The sequence below is a fragment of the Aythya ferina genome (assembly GCF_964211825.1).
Source record: "Aythya ferina genome assembly, chromosome: 2".
In the NCBI taxonomy this organism is placed as follows: domain Eukaryota; kingdom Metazoa; phylum Chordata; class Aves; order Anseriformes; family Anatidae; genus Aythya; species Aythya ferina.
In genome coordinates this window covers 126,185,742-126,204,178 of record NC_140297.1, presented here as the reverse complement: position 1 = coordinate 126,204,178, position 18,437 = coordinate 126,185,742, and the positions used below count along the sequence as shown (strand labels likewise).

Below are 18,437 nucleotides of genomic sequence, written 5' to 3'. Positions count from 1 at the left end.
GCGCCATTAAGACTTCCCTCTTGAAGAGCGCCCAGCCTTCCTGGACTCCTTTGCCCTTCAGAACCGCCTCCCAAGGGACTCCACCAACCAGTGTCCTGAGCAGCTCAAAGTCAGCCCTCCGAAAGTCCAATACAGCGGTTTTACTGGTCCCCTTCCTGGCCTCGCCAAGAATAGTGAACTCCACCATTGCGTGGTCACTCTGCCCAAGACAGCTCCCGACAATCACGTCCTCCACCAGTCCTTCTCTGTTTGTGAAGAGAAGGTCTAGCGGGGCACTACCCCTGGTAGGTTCACTAACCAGCTGCGTCAGGAAGCTATCTTCCACGCTCTCCAGAAACCTCCTAGACTGCTTTCTCAGGGCTGTGTTGTGCTTCCAGGATATGTCAGGGAAGTTGAAGTCCCCCAAACATATATACATATGTACATATGTTTATATTACATATATAAACTAATTATGTCTCCATTAACTTTTAATTTATATACATTTTCTTATTTTCCCCATGTTTAGTTTCCTTCTTATATTGATGTTTCACAAGACAACTACACTGATCAAACAATTAATTGTTGCCATAGGAATAAGGGATGGTCCCTGCTTCTGGCTGCACGGGGAAGGGAAGGGAAGGGAAGGGAAGGGAAGGGAAGGGAAGGGAAGGGAAGGGAAGGGAAGGGAAGGGAAGGGAAGGGAAGGGAAGGGAAGGGAAGGGAAGGGAAGGGAAGGGAAGGGAAGGGAAGGGAAGGGAAGGGAAGGGAAGGGAAGGGAAGGGAAGGGAAGGGAAGGGAAGGGAAGGGAAGGGAAGGAAAGAAGAAATTGGAGAGGAAAAGCAGGACCCTGCCATTTTGCTGCAGCAAGCTGCTATGTCCTTTCAGTCATGCTATGAAACTTAACCTATGCCACCCTTTTTGTCTGTCATTGACTCATCTTTTCCTTCTTTCTTCTCATTTCATCACCTACCCTCCAGCAATGATTTTGCTCTGTCCTCAGCTCTCTACCTCCAGCTTTCCTTCCACTTTGGTTGAACTTCAGAGGGGAAGCAAAGGTGGAAGAGCAAGTTGCAGAAGCAGTTTAGATATAAAGGTGCAAAAAAGCAGAGCATCACTTGGGAGCTCAAGGTCCTTTAATCTCTGCCCAACCTGAAGTTTGAATGCCTAAATATGCATGCCTGCTGCTGGATGGGAGGGCTTGCATGGACTGCAGTAAGACCACAGTAGGAGCTTTTCCTCCGGTGATGTCATTGGCATGATGTATTTTCATCTGGGATTTATAAGTTTGCCCTTATAAAGTCATTTCAAAGGCAAACGGGAGTAAATGGGTGGATTAAAAGAGTATTGTTTGTACTGGGTCACTTTGCTTTGTGCTGCAGCTGGCACAGCTCCACCTGCAACTTAGAGCTATGTGAGCAAGTCAACAGCAAATGACTTGGTAGCTACCTAGGGTCACGATTTCCTGATATCAATCAGTTTGTGCCACAGCCTTAAAATTAAGTAAATCTATTTCAATATGATCCTATGATACCTAAGGCGTAAATATATACATTCAGCATGAGTCATTGTGCTGTGCTGTGCTGTAAATATCCACTTAAGCAGGATTTAAAATCAACATTGTTTAGCTAATAGATTGTCACGTCTTTGAGAGAGTTGCTACAGCTATATATAGAACAGAAATTAATCAGACAATTCATGTAAGGTAGAAAAGCAGTAGGCAAGTTAAGGGTCTTGATGCAATTTAATTACCCTGTATTTGCAGTAAACACTTCAGTGTAAAATATCTTGTCAGATCTTATCACAAAGCTATGAAACACTGAAAAACGTGACTAGAAACACAACACAGCAACAATACAGGTGGTATTGTATGACTTTTTGATTTTGGTAATGTATGACTGTCGAAGTATTATTATTCATCCTAGGGAATGCTAAGATAAAGCATGAAAAGGAAGGCTTCATGAACTTAAACATGCCATCAAGATCTGATTTCTCTTTTTTTCCTGCTTAGAAAGGTATGATTTAAGTTGGAAAGGGTTTAGATGAAAACGCTGCCATGGACTGTACATGTGTACCAAATTCCTCTATTAGCATTGAGCAGATCTGCCTGGATGCCAGGGGACTTGGCAGTACCAGCACGGGAGTCTGGTTTAGGGAGTGCTACTGCAATAAGAACTGAGTCTTCTTGTTTGCTCTGTGCCATTCAAAGAGGCAATCTCACACAGCACATTGAGAAGTGCCCTGTAATTAGCTGGCTATAGTAAATAGCACAGATCATCAGCAGTTTATTTCTGCTGAACTGGACCTGAATACTGAGAAATGTTTCCAGGATAAGGCCATGTCCTCTGTGCATTTCCTCAGTGTAGTCATGAACCTTGGTCCTAACCAAGGCTCCTAGGTGCTCCTGGTTACTCTGTAGTCACAATTCAACTGTGTTTGAATATTGAACAGCTGTTTCACAAGGATAGTGTGTCAGGCTCACTCAGGGAATTTGGAATTGTTGCATTTTGGTTTAATAAAAATCTCCTCGAGTTTACGAGTGGACTGCCATTTGTTGAACCACTCTCAGTTCTAGAATACATTCAAACACAACTATATATATATATAGCCTTAACCCCTGAAAAAGTCTTCCCCAAAAGTGCAATGGTCAGTGGTTCAACAAATCAGGAAGTGATTTGGCTTGTAAAAACTGATGTAATATAGGGGGGAAGGTAGAAGAGACTTTATAAATACATTCAGTTAAATTCATAGGGACAGAAGTTGAGGAGAAAACAAGAATGAAGAAATTAATCATTGTATAACAGAAATAACTGTATGAAATTTGCCAGTTTCAAGCTCCTTCACAGTGTTTAAGAAACAGAAGACAGAAAATAACCTAGGAGGAGGTTTTCAGATTATACAGTGTTGCATTTTTGATGTATAGACATGATTGATTTTAAATGTCATGGCTCTAGCAGTTTTCTAATTTACAAAAATGCATGAACCTTATTGTCAGCTTTAGAAGTCTACGTGCTTAGGTCAAGATATCAAACATCACCTACATAGCATTCCTTACCAAATCCATTAGCTTGTCTGTAGTAGCAGCTCAACATCAACAAACTTCTGTTATTATCCAATAAATGTCTGCTTTCAGGTTCAAGCAAATAGGAGCCAATGACACTCAAAGATAGATTTAGCAATTTGGCTATAAATAGTAATGACAATAATAATTGGTTCCTACTGGATCATACACATTTAATCTGCAGAGGACTTAATTTATACTGTATTTCAATTGATACTTTAGAATTAAAACACTGCAAATGACAACCACCAAGGAGTTCTACAGAAAGTCATAAAAATGATTATTGCATAATCTGTATTTTCTGTGTAAATGTTTTTGGTACATAAAACTGCTTCTTAGTTTGGCATTTCACCAAGAGGTATTTCTGTTAGGGAACCCTGATAACATGGTGGCAAAAATGCTGAACATAGTTGTGCTATGTAAGAGATGAAACCAGAGAAAGATCTTCCCAGACTGGAATATCTCTGGATTTTATCCAGAATGGAGCTGGTGCTTCAGATTCAGAATTGCTTAGATTTGAAGAATAGTCAAATCTGGAAAGAACTGCCCTCTGTTTGTTAGGAAGCTTAAATATTTAGGCTGAAATAAGAAATATTTAGGCTGAAATACAAAATAGCATGCTTTGAAGGATTATCTTTGGAGATAAAGGAACCTATCTTCATATTTGGTTGTAAGCCATAAGAAGGATAGTATTTTAACTAGGGATATCATAATTTCTAGCAATGCCTATGAAATCTTGAGCAACAAAATTGCAGGTATGATTCTGTCAGCTGTGAGGGATGACTCTGGAGGGTCCAAACTGAGCAATAGCTGCAAAAGCTGTTGTGAAAGCACTGAAGTATGCACTTATCTTTAAGCACATGACTGGTCGCAAACACATATGCTTCCAGTTAAGCCTATGTGTAGATGCCCTTCTGAATTATGATTAAGAAAAGGTGGTACCAATGTACAGATGGCAAAGAACCAGCCTTGAACTGATGTTCTGGCAAAATAGGTTGACGGGATTAACTGACACTGCTTTCAACCCAAATGAATGTTGCTACTATGAAGAAGAAAAAAGAAAAAAGAAAAAAGAAAAAAGAAAAAAGAAAAAAGAAAAAAGAAAAAAGAAAAAAGAAAAAAGAAAAAAAAAAAGAAAAAAGAAAAAAGAAAAAAGAAAAAAGAAAAAAGAAAAAAGAAAAAAGAAAAAAGAAGCTTTCTTTCTTGCATTAATCTACTCTGTCTGGGCTGCTAATATCTCACTTTGACAATGTTGTAAGAAGCTCTGCCTGAATAGGTGCAATATGATAGAAAATGGAGAAACAAGCTGAGGCAGGAGGCAGCATATGGAATAACAATACGTTAATGCACTGCTGCATACTCATGACCAGTGCCTTTCTATTCCTGTAATTGTCAAGAGGTTGTTCTGAAACCAGGAGGATCAATGAGTGATGTTTATGTGCCATATCATAATTTTAGTTGGGTTTTAGTGGGTGCCTGGGTTCTGGCTGTCAGTTCCTGGCCAGCCATCTGACACTTCTGTCCAGCTCTTACCAGCTTATGTGTTTTTATTCATACTCTGCAGCTGGTCATAAAGCTGACCTTTACAAATGTATGGTCTGTGATATTTATTTTATGAGAACATAGATACTTGAGCCAAACCAGACTACACCTAATAAGCCACATTCTAATTTCCTTTACAATATTATCTGTAAGCTGATTGATGGCAAGTATTCTTTCAGTGTTAAAACAGACATGCTTATACTGAATGCTGATATGATAATGTGATAAATATAAATATGAATAATAAAATTCAATTCTTATGCTAGATTTTTAAATGTCAAAGGATTCATGAGAAATAAGGGGTCTGTACAGACTGCATAACGTGCTCTTTGGATCACAGCCAGAAGAATCTTGCTCATTTACCGCAGAGCTGATGCTTGGGTTCAACAGCATGTCTCCAGTGACTACCTGTAAAGCCTTAAATGACTGTAAAATACATTGAGATCTAATCTAAGTAAAATTTCATTGTACAGTCTTCAGGGATATTCTCCAAGCAGAACACTATTTCTTTAGGGCAGCTTTGGAATACTTCCTTGTGAGTACGTACACCATTCTGCATCTCTAAAACTGACCAAAAAAAAAAAAAAATGAGCACAAGGAAGGTCAGTGACTGTGGCATGGCACCTATGTAGCTCGGTTTGGGTTCATGGGCATGCATGCCATACAAACATGCGTAGCATGACACAGTTTTCCATTCTGCCCACTGTCAGTGTTTATCTGAGCTGGCAGCAGACTACAGATCTTTACAAGTTTCAGACCTTTGCTGTTTACAAACTGGCAGGTAGTGCAGAGCAGATGGTTGGAGATGTATGCCCATAAAATAAACAGACCTGAGTCTAGGTTTGGTTGCTGAGTCATCCAACCTAAGAGTTCAAATTTTAAACACAAAGCTTCACAGTCCTCATTTTGGGAGGGTGGCTTTTTTTTTTTTTTTTTTTTTTTCCTTCTGCTGGGAAAATTTTAAAATAACGTTGTGGTTTTGTGTATTTTTTACAAGAGGATAAAAATGCATGTTTGGCTCTGGATTTGATACTGATTATAAATTATGGATTGAACAGTGCACTGGAGACACCAGAGGCACAAGACCTCGAAAGGTAACTGCTATCTGAGAAACAGCGTTAAGTCCCAGAAGTCAAAATTTTGCCTCAGGAAAATGACTCAGGCTGGTTAGAGAGAAAGAATAAATACTGATGAATTAACTAAACTCATTAATTACATGTTTATGTAAGGGAAGAGAGAAAGAAAAGGTATAAATGAAAACATCATTAACATGCTCTTTTTCTGATATTTTCTAAGTACCCAGAAGAATTTCATGGGTAGGAAGATGGAGTGAGTTCAACAAAAATAACCTGCCACAGGATTTAAGAGCGGCTTGCCTCTAAACCTTCCTGAACTAACATATATTCTCATCTCATCTTATTTCAATGGAAATCTGAGAGATTTGTGCCACGATAAGGCTATGTTAATCCAGAGAAACATTTGTTACATGCTATTATTTCTGCTTTCCTGGAAAACTAACACAATTTTAGTTAAAATTTGCATCAATTGTTTCCCAGTTTAAAATGACGGCATGGGTAACAATGATGCCAATGAATAGTTATTTTTGTAATGTGTACCTCATTACAGTAAAATTGAGAGGGGAAATATGTATCAATGAAATATATATAAAAACAAAACAAAACATACCTTTATACTATTTTTGTGACAAAAATCATCAATAGTCACTACTAAAACAATTGAACTCAATCAGGTGACCTTAGTAAGCTACACCACATAAACTGGTGACAAATTTGGCCAACAAACTCAGAAGGAAACCTATGATTCCCTTCCTAATTTCTTGCAGCACTCTGTGGGATGTGAAGCAGGAAACTCTCACCCTAACCCCCAAAACTGAACAGAGCCCACCTCGCTGCTGCTCCCTGTGCAGTGGGAATGACTCTGGCCTGGGTGGGACAGGATCAACTGTGTGATGCTGGTCAACAACTAGGTCACGTCAGGAGCTGAAAACCGGTCCATTTTCAAACATTGCAGGTGACCTATACCCATTTACAGGACAGACAAAATTAACAATCCTTCCCTAGTTATGAAGTTGAAGAGGAGAAGAAAACACAAAATCCTCATGTCCAGGAATTAAGCAAGTAAAAAAACAGGAGCATGTGCAATTACTGGAAGGAACATCTGGAGGTCATTTAGTCCAATGTCCTCCTCAAAGAAGGAACAACTTTATTAGGTTTTGAAAATATCCCTGGATGGACCTTCTACAGCCTTTTTGGACAACCAGCACCAGTGCTTAATCACTCTTATGGTAACATTTTTTTCCATACACCTTGTCATAATTTTCCTCACTGCAACTTGCCTGTTGCTTATAGCCCTTCTGTTGTGCACCTCCAGGAAGTGCATAGGTCTGTCTTCTCTCTAAGTAGCTGTTAGTTAGCTGAAGGCAGCAATTAGATATCCCTTTGCCTCTTGTTCTCCTGTCTAAACAAACCTCTGCCCCTCCTCAGTATCTCCTGACCATCTCTGGGGTCCTCTACTGGACATGCTCCAGCTCACTAGTGTCCCACTGCTAATGGAGGTCCCAACCCAAGTGCACACCAAGCAATCACTTCCCATGACCTGTTAGCTGTGTTATTTCTAATGCAGCTCAGTATGCATGTTTCTCCCCTTCACAAGGGCTCGCTGCTGGTTCAAGTTAATGACTGGCTGAACATAACTCAGAAGTGAAACATGTCCTTGCAGTTGTGCACATCTCATTTCTGTTATGCTCTCAAGGATGTGACAGAACTTTTGGAAATCATCTTCCCATAAAAGGGGGATTGTGAAAAAAAAAGGGGGGGGGGAAGGTGCTCTACAATGAAAATGATTCAGTCTATCAATGGTGCTAAAAATTTAAATCAGAAAAAATCGTGATAAAAGAAGTTTAACTTTATTTTGCATATATATTTTATAACTATTTTCTCTTATGAAACCAAACCATTTTTTTCTGTAACTCATAGGTCTTGCTAACTTACAGCTAAATATAATATATAACCTACATTTCCTTTCTCTTTTAGACAAACAGTAGTTAGACTTTAAGTAATTATGGAATAATGACAACAATTTTACAGGTGTTTAATATTTTATTTTTTCTATTTTTTATGTTAAACTACTTTTTGATAGACACCGGAAATAGAAAAACATAGAAAAAATATATTTTGAAATTTTTAACTATGCTAGGTTCTTTTTAATTAATTAATTAATGGGTTACTTATTAAATATAAAATAAGCTAAACCAATTATTTTCCTGAGTACCACATCCCTGGAGACTTTGGAAGTAGCAGGTCTCAGTATCACACATCATTTTAGAACAGGAAAAATGAATTATCATCTTTTTCAAATCCCAATTGCATTCTTGATTTCAAATGAACTAGATATTGACTAAAGTAAGTTAAAATGAAGAACATTCTCTAAATGCACTAGACAGTGTATTAATTCACCAAATGTTTATTCTTAGTTCCAGATGTTTAGCAGCAACTTCCCATTGACCAGTAATTTCATTCTCTAAAAATCTGTCAGCAATCACAAGTCTAAGAAGGTGATTTTAATTAAAATGATTTTAAGCACAACTAATTAAGGTAGGAAGTACTACATAAGCAATCATAAATTAATATGAAGATTTTTTTTTTCTATATGTGCACCTTTGTAATTGAAATGAAAGCTACTAATCTCAAAAGATAAAATGAATTGAAATTAAGAACCACATACAAATGTTACCTTTTTCTGAGAGGTGCAAAGCAATTAGGTGAAATCTGCTGGAGGAACCTCATATTAAACTATGATCCCTCATATTAAACAATGGAAACCATCTGGGCTAAAGTGAAATTATTTGGTCCATTAACTTTTAATTTTCTACAAGAATTTTACTAAGTGGAAAAAATCCTGCAGACACTTACTTCACACTGCAATGCCTCACTGAAGTTTATGTTATTCTACTGCTGCTCTTTAAATTCACATCCAGTCTATGCTACACTGACTTGCCCACAAGTACCATGTGTAGCCACCACCTGCAAGAGAAGTTGCCTTTGCTTCACAAGGTTGGAACAGGAGTGAATGGGTCGTGAGAGACAGGCTTGTGCACCATGGGTTGAACAAGCTCAGAGCATGCCGAGAGGATGCACTAATACACCTCAGGATGCTCTGTCTGCAAATGTGTATCCCTGCAGGAAGCCTTCACGATGTTAGAGGGATCAGGGACAACTCTGATCTCTTTGTTTAAGAACATAATTTATATGCACCAGTGGCTCAGGCTGAAAATTTGTCTTAAGAAGATCAGTTCACCCTTGTCCCTCATTCAGCCGTGAGGGCTGGCTGCTGGGCTCTGTGGAGCCAACATGTCTTCTGCATCTAAACGTCCCTGAGGGGAGTCCATAGGCAGTGGATCTGGTATCAAGCACCATTGCTCTTGTCAGCTCCTTCCCAGCTCAAGACATTCACCTTCCTCTGCCCTTTGATCAAAGGCGAGTTTCCATCCAACACAGGATGGAAAGTCAAGTTCTCCAAAAGGGCCTGGGAGCAGGGCTGGGAGCAGCCCTCCCTTGTGCTTCAGCTGGGATACCTGGTCAGGACACTTAACCTTGTCTATTCACATGTGGAAAAGAAAATTATTCCAAACTTGGATTTTGGCATAAGAGGTAGTAAATATAAGAAATAATTGCAAAGAAAATATTTTAGTATTTTAAAACTAAACATTTTAGCGTCTAACAGTCTAAATGACTCCATTGATCTCCTTTATTTTTTTTATAAAAGTATTCAGTTTTTCAGATTTAATCTCTGTTTACAATGGCAGTGTTTGAACTCCTGAAAACTTTGCCCTTGGGCTAGACTGTGATATTGTGCATACCCCCTTAAAAGTGGCTGCGTTTAAAGAGCATGTGTGAGGTGGGAACTGTGGCAGAGGACCTGACCAAGGATGTGCCAGCCAAAACATACTCCAGTCCAATGTGGGATTAACGGAGATTTACCGTAACACTACGCTCTAATGAGTGACAAGGAGCAAGGTGGGGAAGGCGTACATCTGTAAGTGTGCAGGCTCTCCCGAGAGCCTTTGGGTTTGTTTTACAGGGCTCTACCTGCCCTTGGTGAAGCTCCATGGGTGGCTGCAAAGGCAAGCAGAGCACAGTACAGCTTTATACTCCCCTTCAAAACAGCATGCCGGCATTTCAGTGCCAGGCCTACAGCCGGCTGCCACGGTCTGAGCAAACATCTGAGGGAAAAGCGCGAGCGCCTGCCTGGGAGAGATCACCTCGCACTCCTCAGGAGAGGTGTGCGGGACTGGGATGGGGATGGGGTGGGAGGACAGCAGGGTGTGAGATGGTGCCAGAGCCCCTGCTTGCACCGGTCAGAGGTGGTGTCAGCGTGAAGGCACACAGCTCCCTTCGATTCCTTCCCCAGTAAATCCAGCTTTACACATTACCATATAGCATTAACTCAGAGTCAGTTGAACAGAATTTTGAGTGTGACTCATTTTTTCTTAATTTCTTAGAATTATTTCAGTTGGAAAAGTCTATTAAGATTATCAAGTCCACTCATTAGCCCAGCACTCCCAAGTCCACCAGTAAACCATGTCCATAAGCACCACGTCCACACATCTCTTAAGTACCTCCATGGATGGCGACTCCACCACTTCCCTGGACAGCTTATTCTGATGCCTAACCATGTGAAGAAATTCTTACTGATACCCCCTCTAAACCTCCCCTGGTGCAACTTGAGGCCATTTCCTTATGTCCTATAACTTGTTACCTGAGAAAAGAGACTGACACCCACCTCACCACAACCTCCTTTCAGGTAGTTGTGTAGAGTGATGAGATCTCCCCTCAGACTCCCCTCCTCCAGATGGAACAGACCCAGTCCCCTCAGCCACTCCTCATAGTTTTGTTTTCTAGTCCCTTCACAAGCTTTGCTGCTCTCCTCTGAACACATTCCAGCAGCTCAGTGTCCTTCTTGTAGTGAGGGGCTCAAAGCTGAACACAATACTTGAACACCAGATGACAATCACTTCCCTCATGCAAGGAGTTTCAATAAATAAAAAAGCATGATGGTTGCTAAGGATCCAAAAAACGTATTCCTGATATTCATTTGATCCCTTGTGAAAGACATGCGTATTTCCCTGTGGCACAAAGAGGACTGCAACTGTCTGTATCTTACCTGCCCTGGTTGTTCACAGGCTGTTTGGTATCTTGCTTGTTGGCATAATTCTTTTACTCTCTCGTATTTTGGAAGTTGATTAGACTGCTGAGTGTTTTTATTGGTTTCTTCCTTCTTTCGTAGAAATTTTCTTTAAAAAAAAAAAAAAAAAGTTGAATATTTTACATAAATTACTCTAAACTCTGGAGATGGTGAATTTAACTGGTAAAATAAAGCTACTTGAATATTTAAGTCTTCTAAGGGAGAAAATCCCTGCATTTCTGCTAGTGACTTTAATGACAAAAGGTCATGTGGTGAAAAAAGGGCTCAGGCTATTTGCTGGAATTTGCCCAATGAGAAATAAGAACTACTGAAATATATCTAATTGATACAGTTCAGCACTATTCATAAAAAAAAGTATGTTCTTTCACAAAAGAAAATACGCTGAAGCAATATTTGTCTGAATGAAGAACCCAGCTGAAGAGACTACAGGGCTTTCATACTCATTCAGCACAGTGTGTCTTGTTTTGCAGTACATCACACAAGATTTTCATAATACATAAAACCATAAAATGCCACAAGGAAATTGCTGTGAAGTTTTAACCCAGAGAAAATTTTCTCAGCAGTAATTGTCAAGGCAGGAGAGTAAAAAGGTATCAGAGAAAAGAGTAGCTATAGTCATAAATCTCATTTACACATATGTCTTAGCTAGAACAAAAATGAAGAATGCTTCTGATCTGTGGTGGAAAATACTAAATCAGTTGATAACAGGATATTGCACAGCTGGATATGAAGCAGAGAATTGAAAAGAAAATGAGTCAGATGATGACATAAGTGGTCACACGGACAATGTTATAGAAGGAGGAGGAATAGGCTAGGAGAGCTGCTAGGAGAGTATGCCTTCAAATATCTTGGAGGGAAGGGATCTGGGAGCACAGCAGCATGCATAGCCAGTGGTGGGAAATTAGAAAACAAGTCAGGCCTGTAAGTTTGCTTCCAAAATTTACTACTCCACTGGCCATAAAGAGAAAGAGGAGAGAGCAGAAAGGAAAGCATGTACAAGAGAGTGTTCCCTTCCGAAACTCTCTCACCCCTAATAATTACCCTCTTTCCACCAGAAATGTGTCACGCCAGATTTTGGTCTTCTTGTTTGTTCGAAACCTGAAACCAAAATAAAAATATTTACTCCTGGCACCTATATATAGCACTGCTAGTGTTAACAATTTATTTTTTAAAAACCACCTCCCTGCTTATGTATATCTGCAATTTTATAGACGTGCTATTTAAGAGAGTCTTCAAATGTGGAAGCTGTGGTCATTGGCCTGACACAGCTCATTTCCACAGAACCTCTTTTTCCACTCAGTTGTTCATTTACTCAGGTGTTTGCTTCTGAACTAGCTACAAAAGCAGAAAGAGCTGGGACCCACCTGTTTCCTGGTCTCTCCAGGTCTAGAAGCTTTAGGACAGATTTGCCATCCATATCTGGAGGAGTGTCAAGTCCTGCAATATCCAGAATTGTTGGAGCAAGATCAATATTCAGAACTATCTGAGGCACTCTGCAAATCAAGAGAAAAGGTCATAGTTGTCATGTGTTCAATATGCAAGTCTTCACATTCTCTCAGAATTAGAACAGTAATTAATGTTTATCAGGGCTTTGAAGATGTAAAGCTCTACACAAGCGCTATGTTTAGAAACCCCCCTTTGAAGGCTACAACTCTGAGAACAGGCCGCTGTTGCAGAATATCATTACAAAGAAAAAGCTAAGGACAATGAGAGAAGGAGGTGCAATAGTGATGTTATTCTCGTATCATTGACAATGAGGTCATGCAGCCAGATAGCTATTCTGCTGCAGAAGGTAAGCAGTAAAGATAAGCACCTACTTTTTAACTCTAGCACTACAGGGCTACACATACATTTTTTTCATCTGTGAAACAACTTATGAATACCATGCAAAGTGAAAGACATCACTCTTCTTAGAAGGCATTGCTCTGTGGTAATAGGGCATCCTTTATGAAATGAAGCTAGACAGAACAGTAATTACATGCACTTAGAAACATTGTACATTAGGTTTAACAGCTGTGCTAAAGATATAAGAGAACGTACACTGATCCTGGCTCTACACTTGGACCACGAATAAAGAAAGGAACTCGAATATCAAAGTCATATGGCATTGACTTCCCCTTGACCAGTCCAAACTGCCCAATATGGTAACCATGGTCAGCAGTGTAAATAATGTAGGTGTTCTCCAGTTCTCCCATCTCCATAAGCATTCGGTATAACTGAAATACAGCAAAGGAAAAACAGAATTTAATGTAGCAAAACATATTTTCTGTATAATCGTTTATAAGAATCATTTTACTACCTTAAATACACAGAACCAAACATGATATCAATGAAACTGAAAAAGATGTTTTGTGAATGGGCATTTTTACATCTTGTCACTACTGTGCTGCTAAAAACATTCAACTCACAAGTACAATTTCATATTTCAAAGCTGGGAATTTGCTTTGAGGAAAGAGAGGACATACAGAAAATTATAATACAAAATAAGGTACTACTAATGTAGTTACATTAGTGTGTCCAAAAGTCAATGTATACTCAAACACAGCTTGGGAAAAAACTGCTACAGCTTTAGGGCAAATGGTACTCAGACTTGATTTACTGTGTTAGTCTACAGCTTTCTCATTCCTTACAGTTGTGGGCTTGGGAAAAGGCTGTAAATTTTTATTAAAGTTTAAAAAAACCTCTCTGGGGGAAGATCTTTGGTCATGGTGCTTGATTTTTGAACAAAAAGTCATGCAAACTACACCTCATAGTTCATGTATCATGTTACCTATAATTAGCTGTACATTGCATTGCCTAACTTCTGCAAACACTAGCAGACTGACACCTGAGTTGCTGTGATTTGCCAATTCCCAAATTTCATCTGAAGGACAAACTGTGAAGGGAGTGTGAGAAATGAAGAGAAATTGTCATGTGCTCAACTGCATCTATCCATGTGGATATGCAGGTGATGCATATTCTGTTAATACCAGGCTTTCTACTAGACCCACTGACTTTTCCATTAAAAAACAATCTTCAGCTTATTCACCTACCAATTCAAAGAAGCAAGCAAGGAACTTGGCAATACATTGCACAGAATATAACCAGAACTCATTTGGACTGGGGATATATGTAATAATTCTTTGCATCCCGGGGGCTTTTCCCAGGTTGTGGTTGGGGAAGGTAAGGAAAGAATTTGTTTAATTTTATACTGACTAATAGGAACACATTCACAGTAGTTTCTTGAACTCACTCTTTCCATAGAGTCGTCAACTGACATCAGGGTCTGAAGTCTCTTGCGTTGCAAGACGTTTGTAAACTCCATGTGGATAGGCAGCATGGGCCCTGTGTACTGCATGATCCAGTGCTTATCCATGTTTGGTGCATAGTTATAGCTGGGAGTGCTGGGAGGAAGAGAAAGGAACTGAGCATTATGCAGCAACAAAGTCATCGAAGGAAATCAGGAACTGCTTTAACACAGGAATATCCAACAAACAGTTAAGTCACATATTCCACGTGGTGACTAGTATTCCTAATGCAAAATATAAACAAATGTCACTTCAGTGGCTTCGGAGCTTCAATGGTCCATATATCACTTCCTACAAAAATTTTTAACCATTTGCTTTCCAAGCTTTCTTTCAGGCTCAAACACTGCTACCAGACCCATGTCAATATTTGGGATGTACCAAAAGGCATTTTTCAAAGGAATCTGTAATCTTTAAAAATGCCTATCCAAATAACAGATCCCACAAAGACAAGTAGGAAAATGGAGGAAGTCAGAGATCAAAGATGATGACTTCCCCTTAACATTAATGTCAATTTCGAGTGGGAAAAGTGCCTTCATATTAGAACAAGTTAAAAGAGAGATATTTTCCTGTGGGATAAAGAAGTTCCTAAGTTCTAGGATATGAATGGCAACACCAGTGTTATCAGTTTTTAAGATGCTCCAAAGAGTGAAAGCATTGGCTTTCTTACCCTCCCACCACCAAATTATGGGCATTGCCAGGACCCTGAATGCAAGCCCACAGGGTGGGTGTGCACGGTCAGTTTTGATACAAGGAGATGCTGCAGCCAGCCATGCTGACTCCAGACCCACATTCAGTCTCCATTACTTGCCCTTGGTCCTCACCTAAGCTAAATCCCAGTTACACCTGGTGACATGGCATGCATGCAAATTCTACCCACACAAAAATGATGTTTACTTATACATTAAATCCTGTTGAGGTGTTTTTTTCTATATGAATACAAAACATAGTGCAATGCCATTGTAACATCAATATTGAACTAATACTGCTGCTGATACTAGTACTAAGGAGGACTATGGCACAGAGTCCTAGATGGTCAAATAATGTTGCTTTTGAAGTTTGCACAAGCATCAAAGAAAACATTTAAGAGAGCTGTTCTAACTACAGCCTGTGAATTTTTAAAGGATGTCATATAAGAATCAAGAATACCTTCCTGTACTTATCACCCCTGAAGGAAATGTATTGCAAAAAATAGACCAAACAGATTTGCTGTACAGATATGCATGGCACAGAAACTCTCTATCAGTCCTGTTTTTATGCCTAACATACAGGGCAACTAAAAGGTGATAACAAACTAAACAAAATCCACTTCCTGTAATGTTTTGACATATATATGAGTACTTCCTTTCTCTAATACTTGCAGAATCTAGGCTTTGAATTTCTGAGGTTCTTTGCTTTTAGTTTTTCCTCATTTTAACAGTATACTGCAGTACATGATACATATATTACAGCATTACTTTTGAAAAATAAATGTAAATTGAAAATTAAAAAAAATGCTGTTGTGTGATTGGATTAAATTGATTCCTATGATTCTCTTTTAGTTTAGAATAAAAAATAAAATTACTAATATTGTATTGTAGTGATGATTTTAATATGAGCATTACACAAAGATATATTTTTCCCAAAGAAATATTTGTGTGTAGTTAGTTGTCCTTTCACAAGAGGTCGCACTGAATAACATAAGAACATTGTACAATGATAACAAAGTCATACCTTTAACCAATCCTTCATTTAACTTTCATTTTTCTTCACATGGTTGTATGTGATCACTATATGATAGATGAAGTTGCTCTGCAGTTTTAGCTAAAGCATGTATAACCTGCAACTAGGTATTCTAAGGATAAATATGGCTAAATGGACAGCCTAAGGCACTGATAGCAACTACAATAAACTAATAGTCTACATTGTAATTTGAGACTGGTTTTGAGAATTTAGGTAGAATTTGAGTAATGCATCTCTAGTACATACAGCTGGTTTTGACTAACCTACTTAACCATTAAAATCAAAGGAAAAACAGAATTGACACAATGGTATCACTGGATTTGTGAAAATTTCCTTGAGACTAAGAACTATGGAAAGGTTAGCTCCCTACTAAGCAAAGAAAACCATAAACTAGAATTCATTTTCTGCTGGAAATTCTTTTATTTCTGATTGAAAAGTCATAATTCTGTTATTTCCCATGGAAATCTGATTTTTAAAAGGGATGCTTATATTACCACAAAAATTAATGAACTTGAGCCCAGAAGCACAACCCTCTAGGTTGTCAGCTAGCCCTCATCCCTAGCAGACGGAGCCTTAAACTGTGAAGAAGCAAGTCTTAGGAGCTTTGGTCACCTATCAGGTATTAGGCAAGGATACAGAAGACAGAAAGTGTGATACAAGCGCAAACCTTCCTCTATTTCTTTGGAAGTTTGTCAAACGAGACAAATGACAATTTTTTTCCCATGAAAGTGCTGTCTTGATTAATCAGCATTTTCCAGCAAAATGAAGCCTTTTTTTTTTTTTTCTTTTTTTCTTTTTTTTTTTTTTTTCCATCAGACTCCTGTCCTGAGTGCTTCTGCTGTGGAGGGATGAGGTGGCTGTGAGCTGCACTCAGCCGGCAGCGCCGTGACAGCCTGCCTCTGTGCCAGGAAGGAGAGCCAGCTGCTGAAGCAGGCTCAGGTCTCATGTTCCCAGGACATTGTCAGGAGCCTCCTCCAAATAATGGATAGTCTTTAAAAGCAGCACTCAGGGGTTTAGCAGGGTGGTTAAAACCTTTCACAGACACTTTCCAAATGCATTTTGAATTTTCTGGGTGAGAAATGAGTGAGGCAGGGAGCGAGCAGAATTTTCCTCCTAGAGAATTATAGGAAAAGGACCTTCTGTGAATTATCTAATGCCAGTGGTCAATGGAGAAATGTGAGATTGGGGTCCTAAATGGTGGGGAAGGAGCAGTAGAGAAGGCTTGGAAAAGAATCCCAAAGTCCCACAACTAGTCTGTGTTCCCTGCACATCCTTGTTGTTTTGTGTCTTACAGAAATCCATAAGAATGCCAGACCTGAAGGCATGCTAAGTTTGAGAATGATACTAAGCTGGGAAGAGCTGTTGACTCCATCTAAGAATCTCTACCCAAGGAATCTTGACCAATTTGAGAGCTGGACAATCACCAACCCTATGAAGTTTAACAAGAGCAAGTCCTGATTCTGTACGTGGGAAGGGGCAACTGTGGCTATATGTACAGACTCGGGGATGAGCGGCTGGAGAGAAGCCCTGCAGAAAGGGATCTATGGGCTTTGGACAATGGCCAGTTGAGTATGAGCCAGCCATGTGCACCAGCAGCCAAAAGGGCCAATCCTACCCTGGGGTGCATCAAGCATGACACTGCTAGTGGGTCGAGGGAAGGGATTGTCCCTCTCTGCTTTGTGGTGGGGGGGCCTCAAATCTAGCACTGTCTGCAGTTTTGGGCACCACAGTATAAAAAGGACATAAAACTATTAGAGAGTGTCCAAAGGAGGGCTACAAAGATGGTGAAGGGTCTAGAGGGCAAGACATATGAGGAGCAGCTGAGATCCCTTGGTTTGCTCATCGCAGAGCAGAGCAGGCTGAGGGGAGGCCTCATGGCAGCCTGCAGCTCCCTCACGAGGGGAGCAGAGGGGCAGGTGCTGAGCTCTGCTCTCTGGGAATAGTGACAGGACCCAGGGGAATGGCATGCGGCTGGGACAGGGGAGGGACAGGCTGGGGGTTAGGGAAAGGTTCTGCACCCAGAGGGTGGTTGGGCACTGGGACAGGCTCCCCAGAAAAATGGTCACAGCACCGAGCCTGCTGGATTTCAAGAAGCATTTGGACAATGCACTCTGACACATGGTCTGTTTTTTTGGGTAGTCCTGTGTGGAGCCAGGAGCTGGACTCAATGATCCTTGTGAGTCTCTTCTGACTTGGGGTATTCTATGATTCTATAAATGGCATTGCTTGCCATGCACCAGGTCTGATATCACCCTCATATTTATCTACCTTTTTTTTTTTTTCTTTTTTTTTTTTTCCTCCTAAAACAAACAAAGAATCAAAGAAAAACCCCAAACCCAAAAACAACAACAGAAGTAAAAAAAAAAAAAAATGTAAACCACAAACAAATAGAAGTGAATTCTGGGGAGAATACTGCTGATTTCTGAGAACCTTTCCAAACAGACAGGCCTCTTCCGTGTCAGTGATAAATGTTTATCACAACATTTTTTTCTTGAAGCAGTTGGAGATACCAGCTAAATGTTCAGCTGTTACAAGCCTTTGAAAGTCATCATGGGAAAGTATGTCACTGTTTCTACTCTTCCATTTTTGGGAAAGTCTTTGCGCTGTACTGATAAGTACTGCTC

The 18,437-nt window shown here is 39.8% G+C and overlaps 1 protein-coding gene across 9 annotated transcripts in view; it reads right to left on the bottom strand.

Annotated features, from left to right (window-relative positions):
- Window positions 1–18,437, bottom strand: part of SULF1 (sulfatase 1) — a 264,797-nt gene that overhangs the window by 28,469 nt on the left and 217,891 nt on the right. For all 9 annotated transcript variants that reach the window (XM_084509643.1, XM_084509642.1, XM_084509644.1 and 6 more), the window contains 5 exons: window positions 14,040–14,190; window positions 12,848–13,023; window positions 12,172–12,300; window positions 11,849–11,905; window positions 10,766–10,895 (listed from right to left, as the gene is read on the bottom strand). In XM_084509643.1, the coding sequence (XP_084365769.1) occupies window positions 10,766–10,895; window positions 11,849–11,905; window positions 12,172–12,300; window positions 12,848–13,023; window positions 14,040–14,190 (643 nt within the window). The remainder of the gene's footprint in view (window positions 1–10,765; window positions 10,896–11,848; window positions 11,906–12,171; window positions 12,301–12,847; window positions 13,024–14,039; window positions 14,191–18,437) is intronic.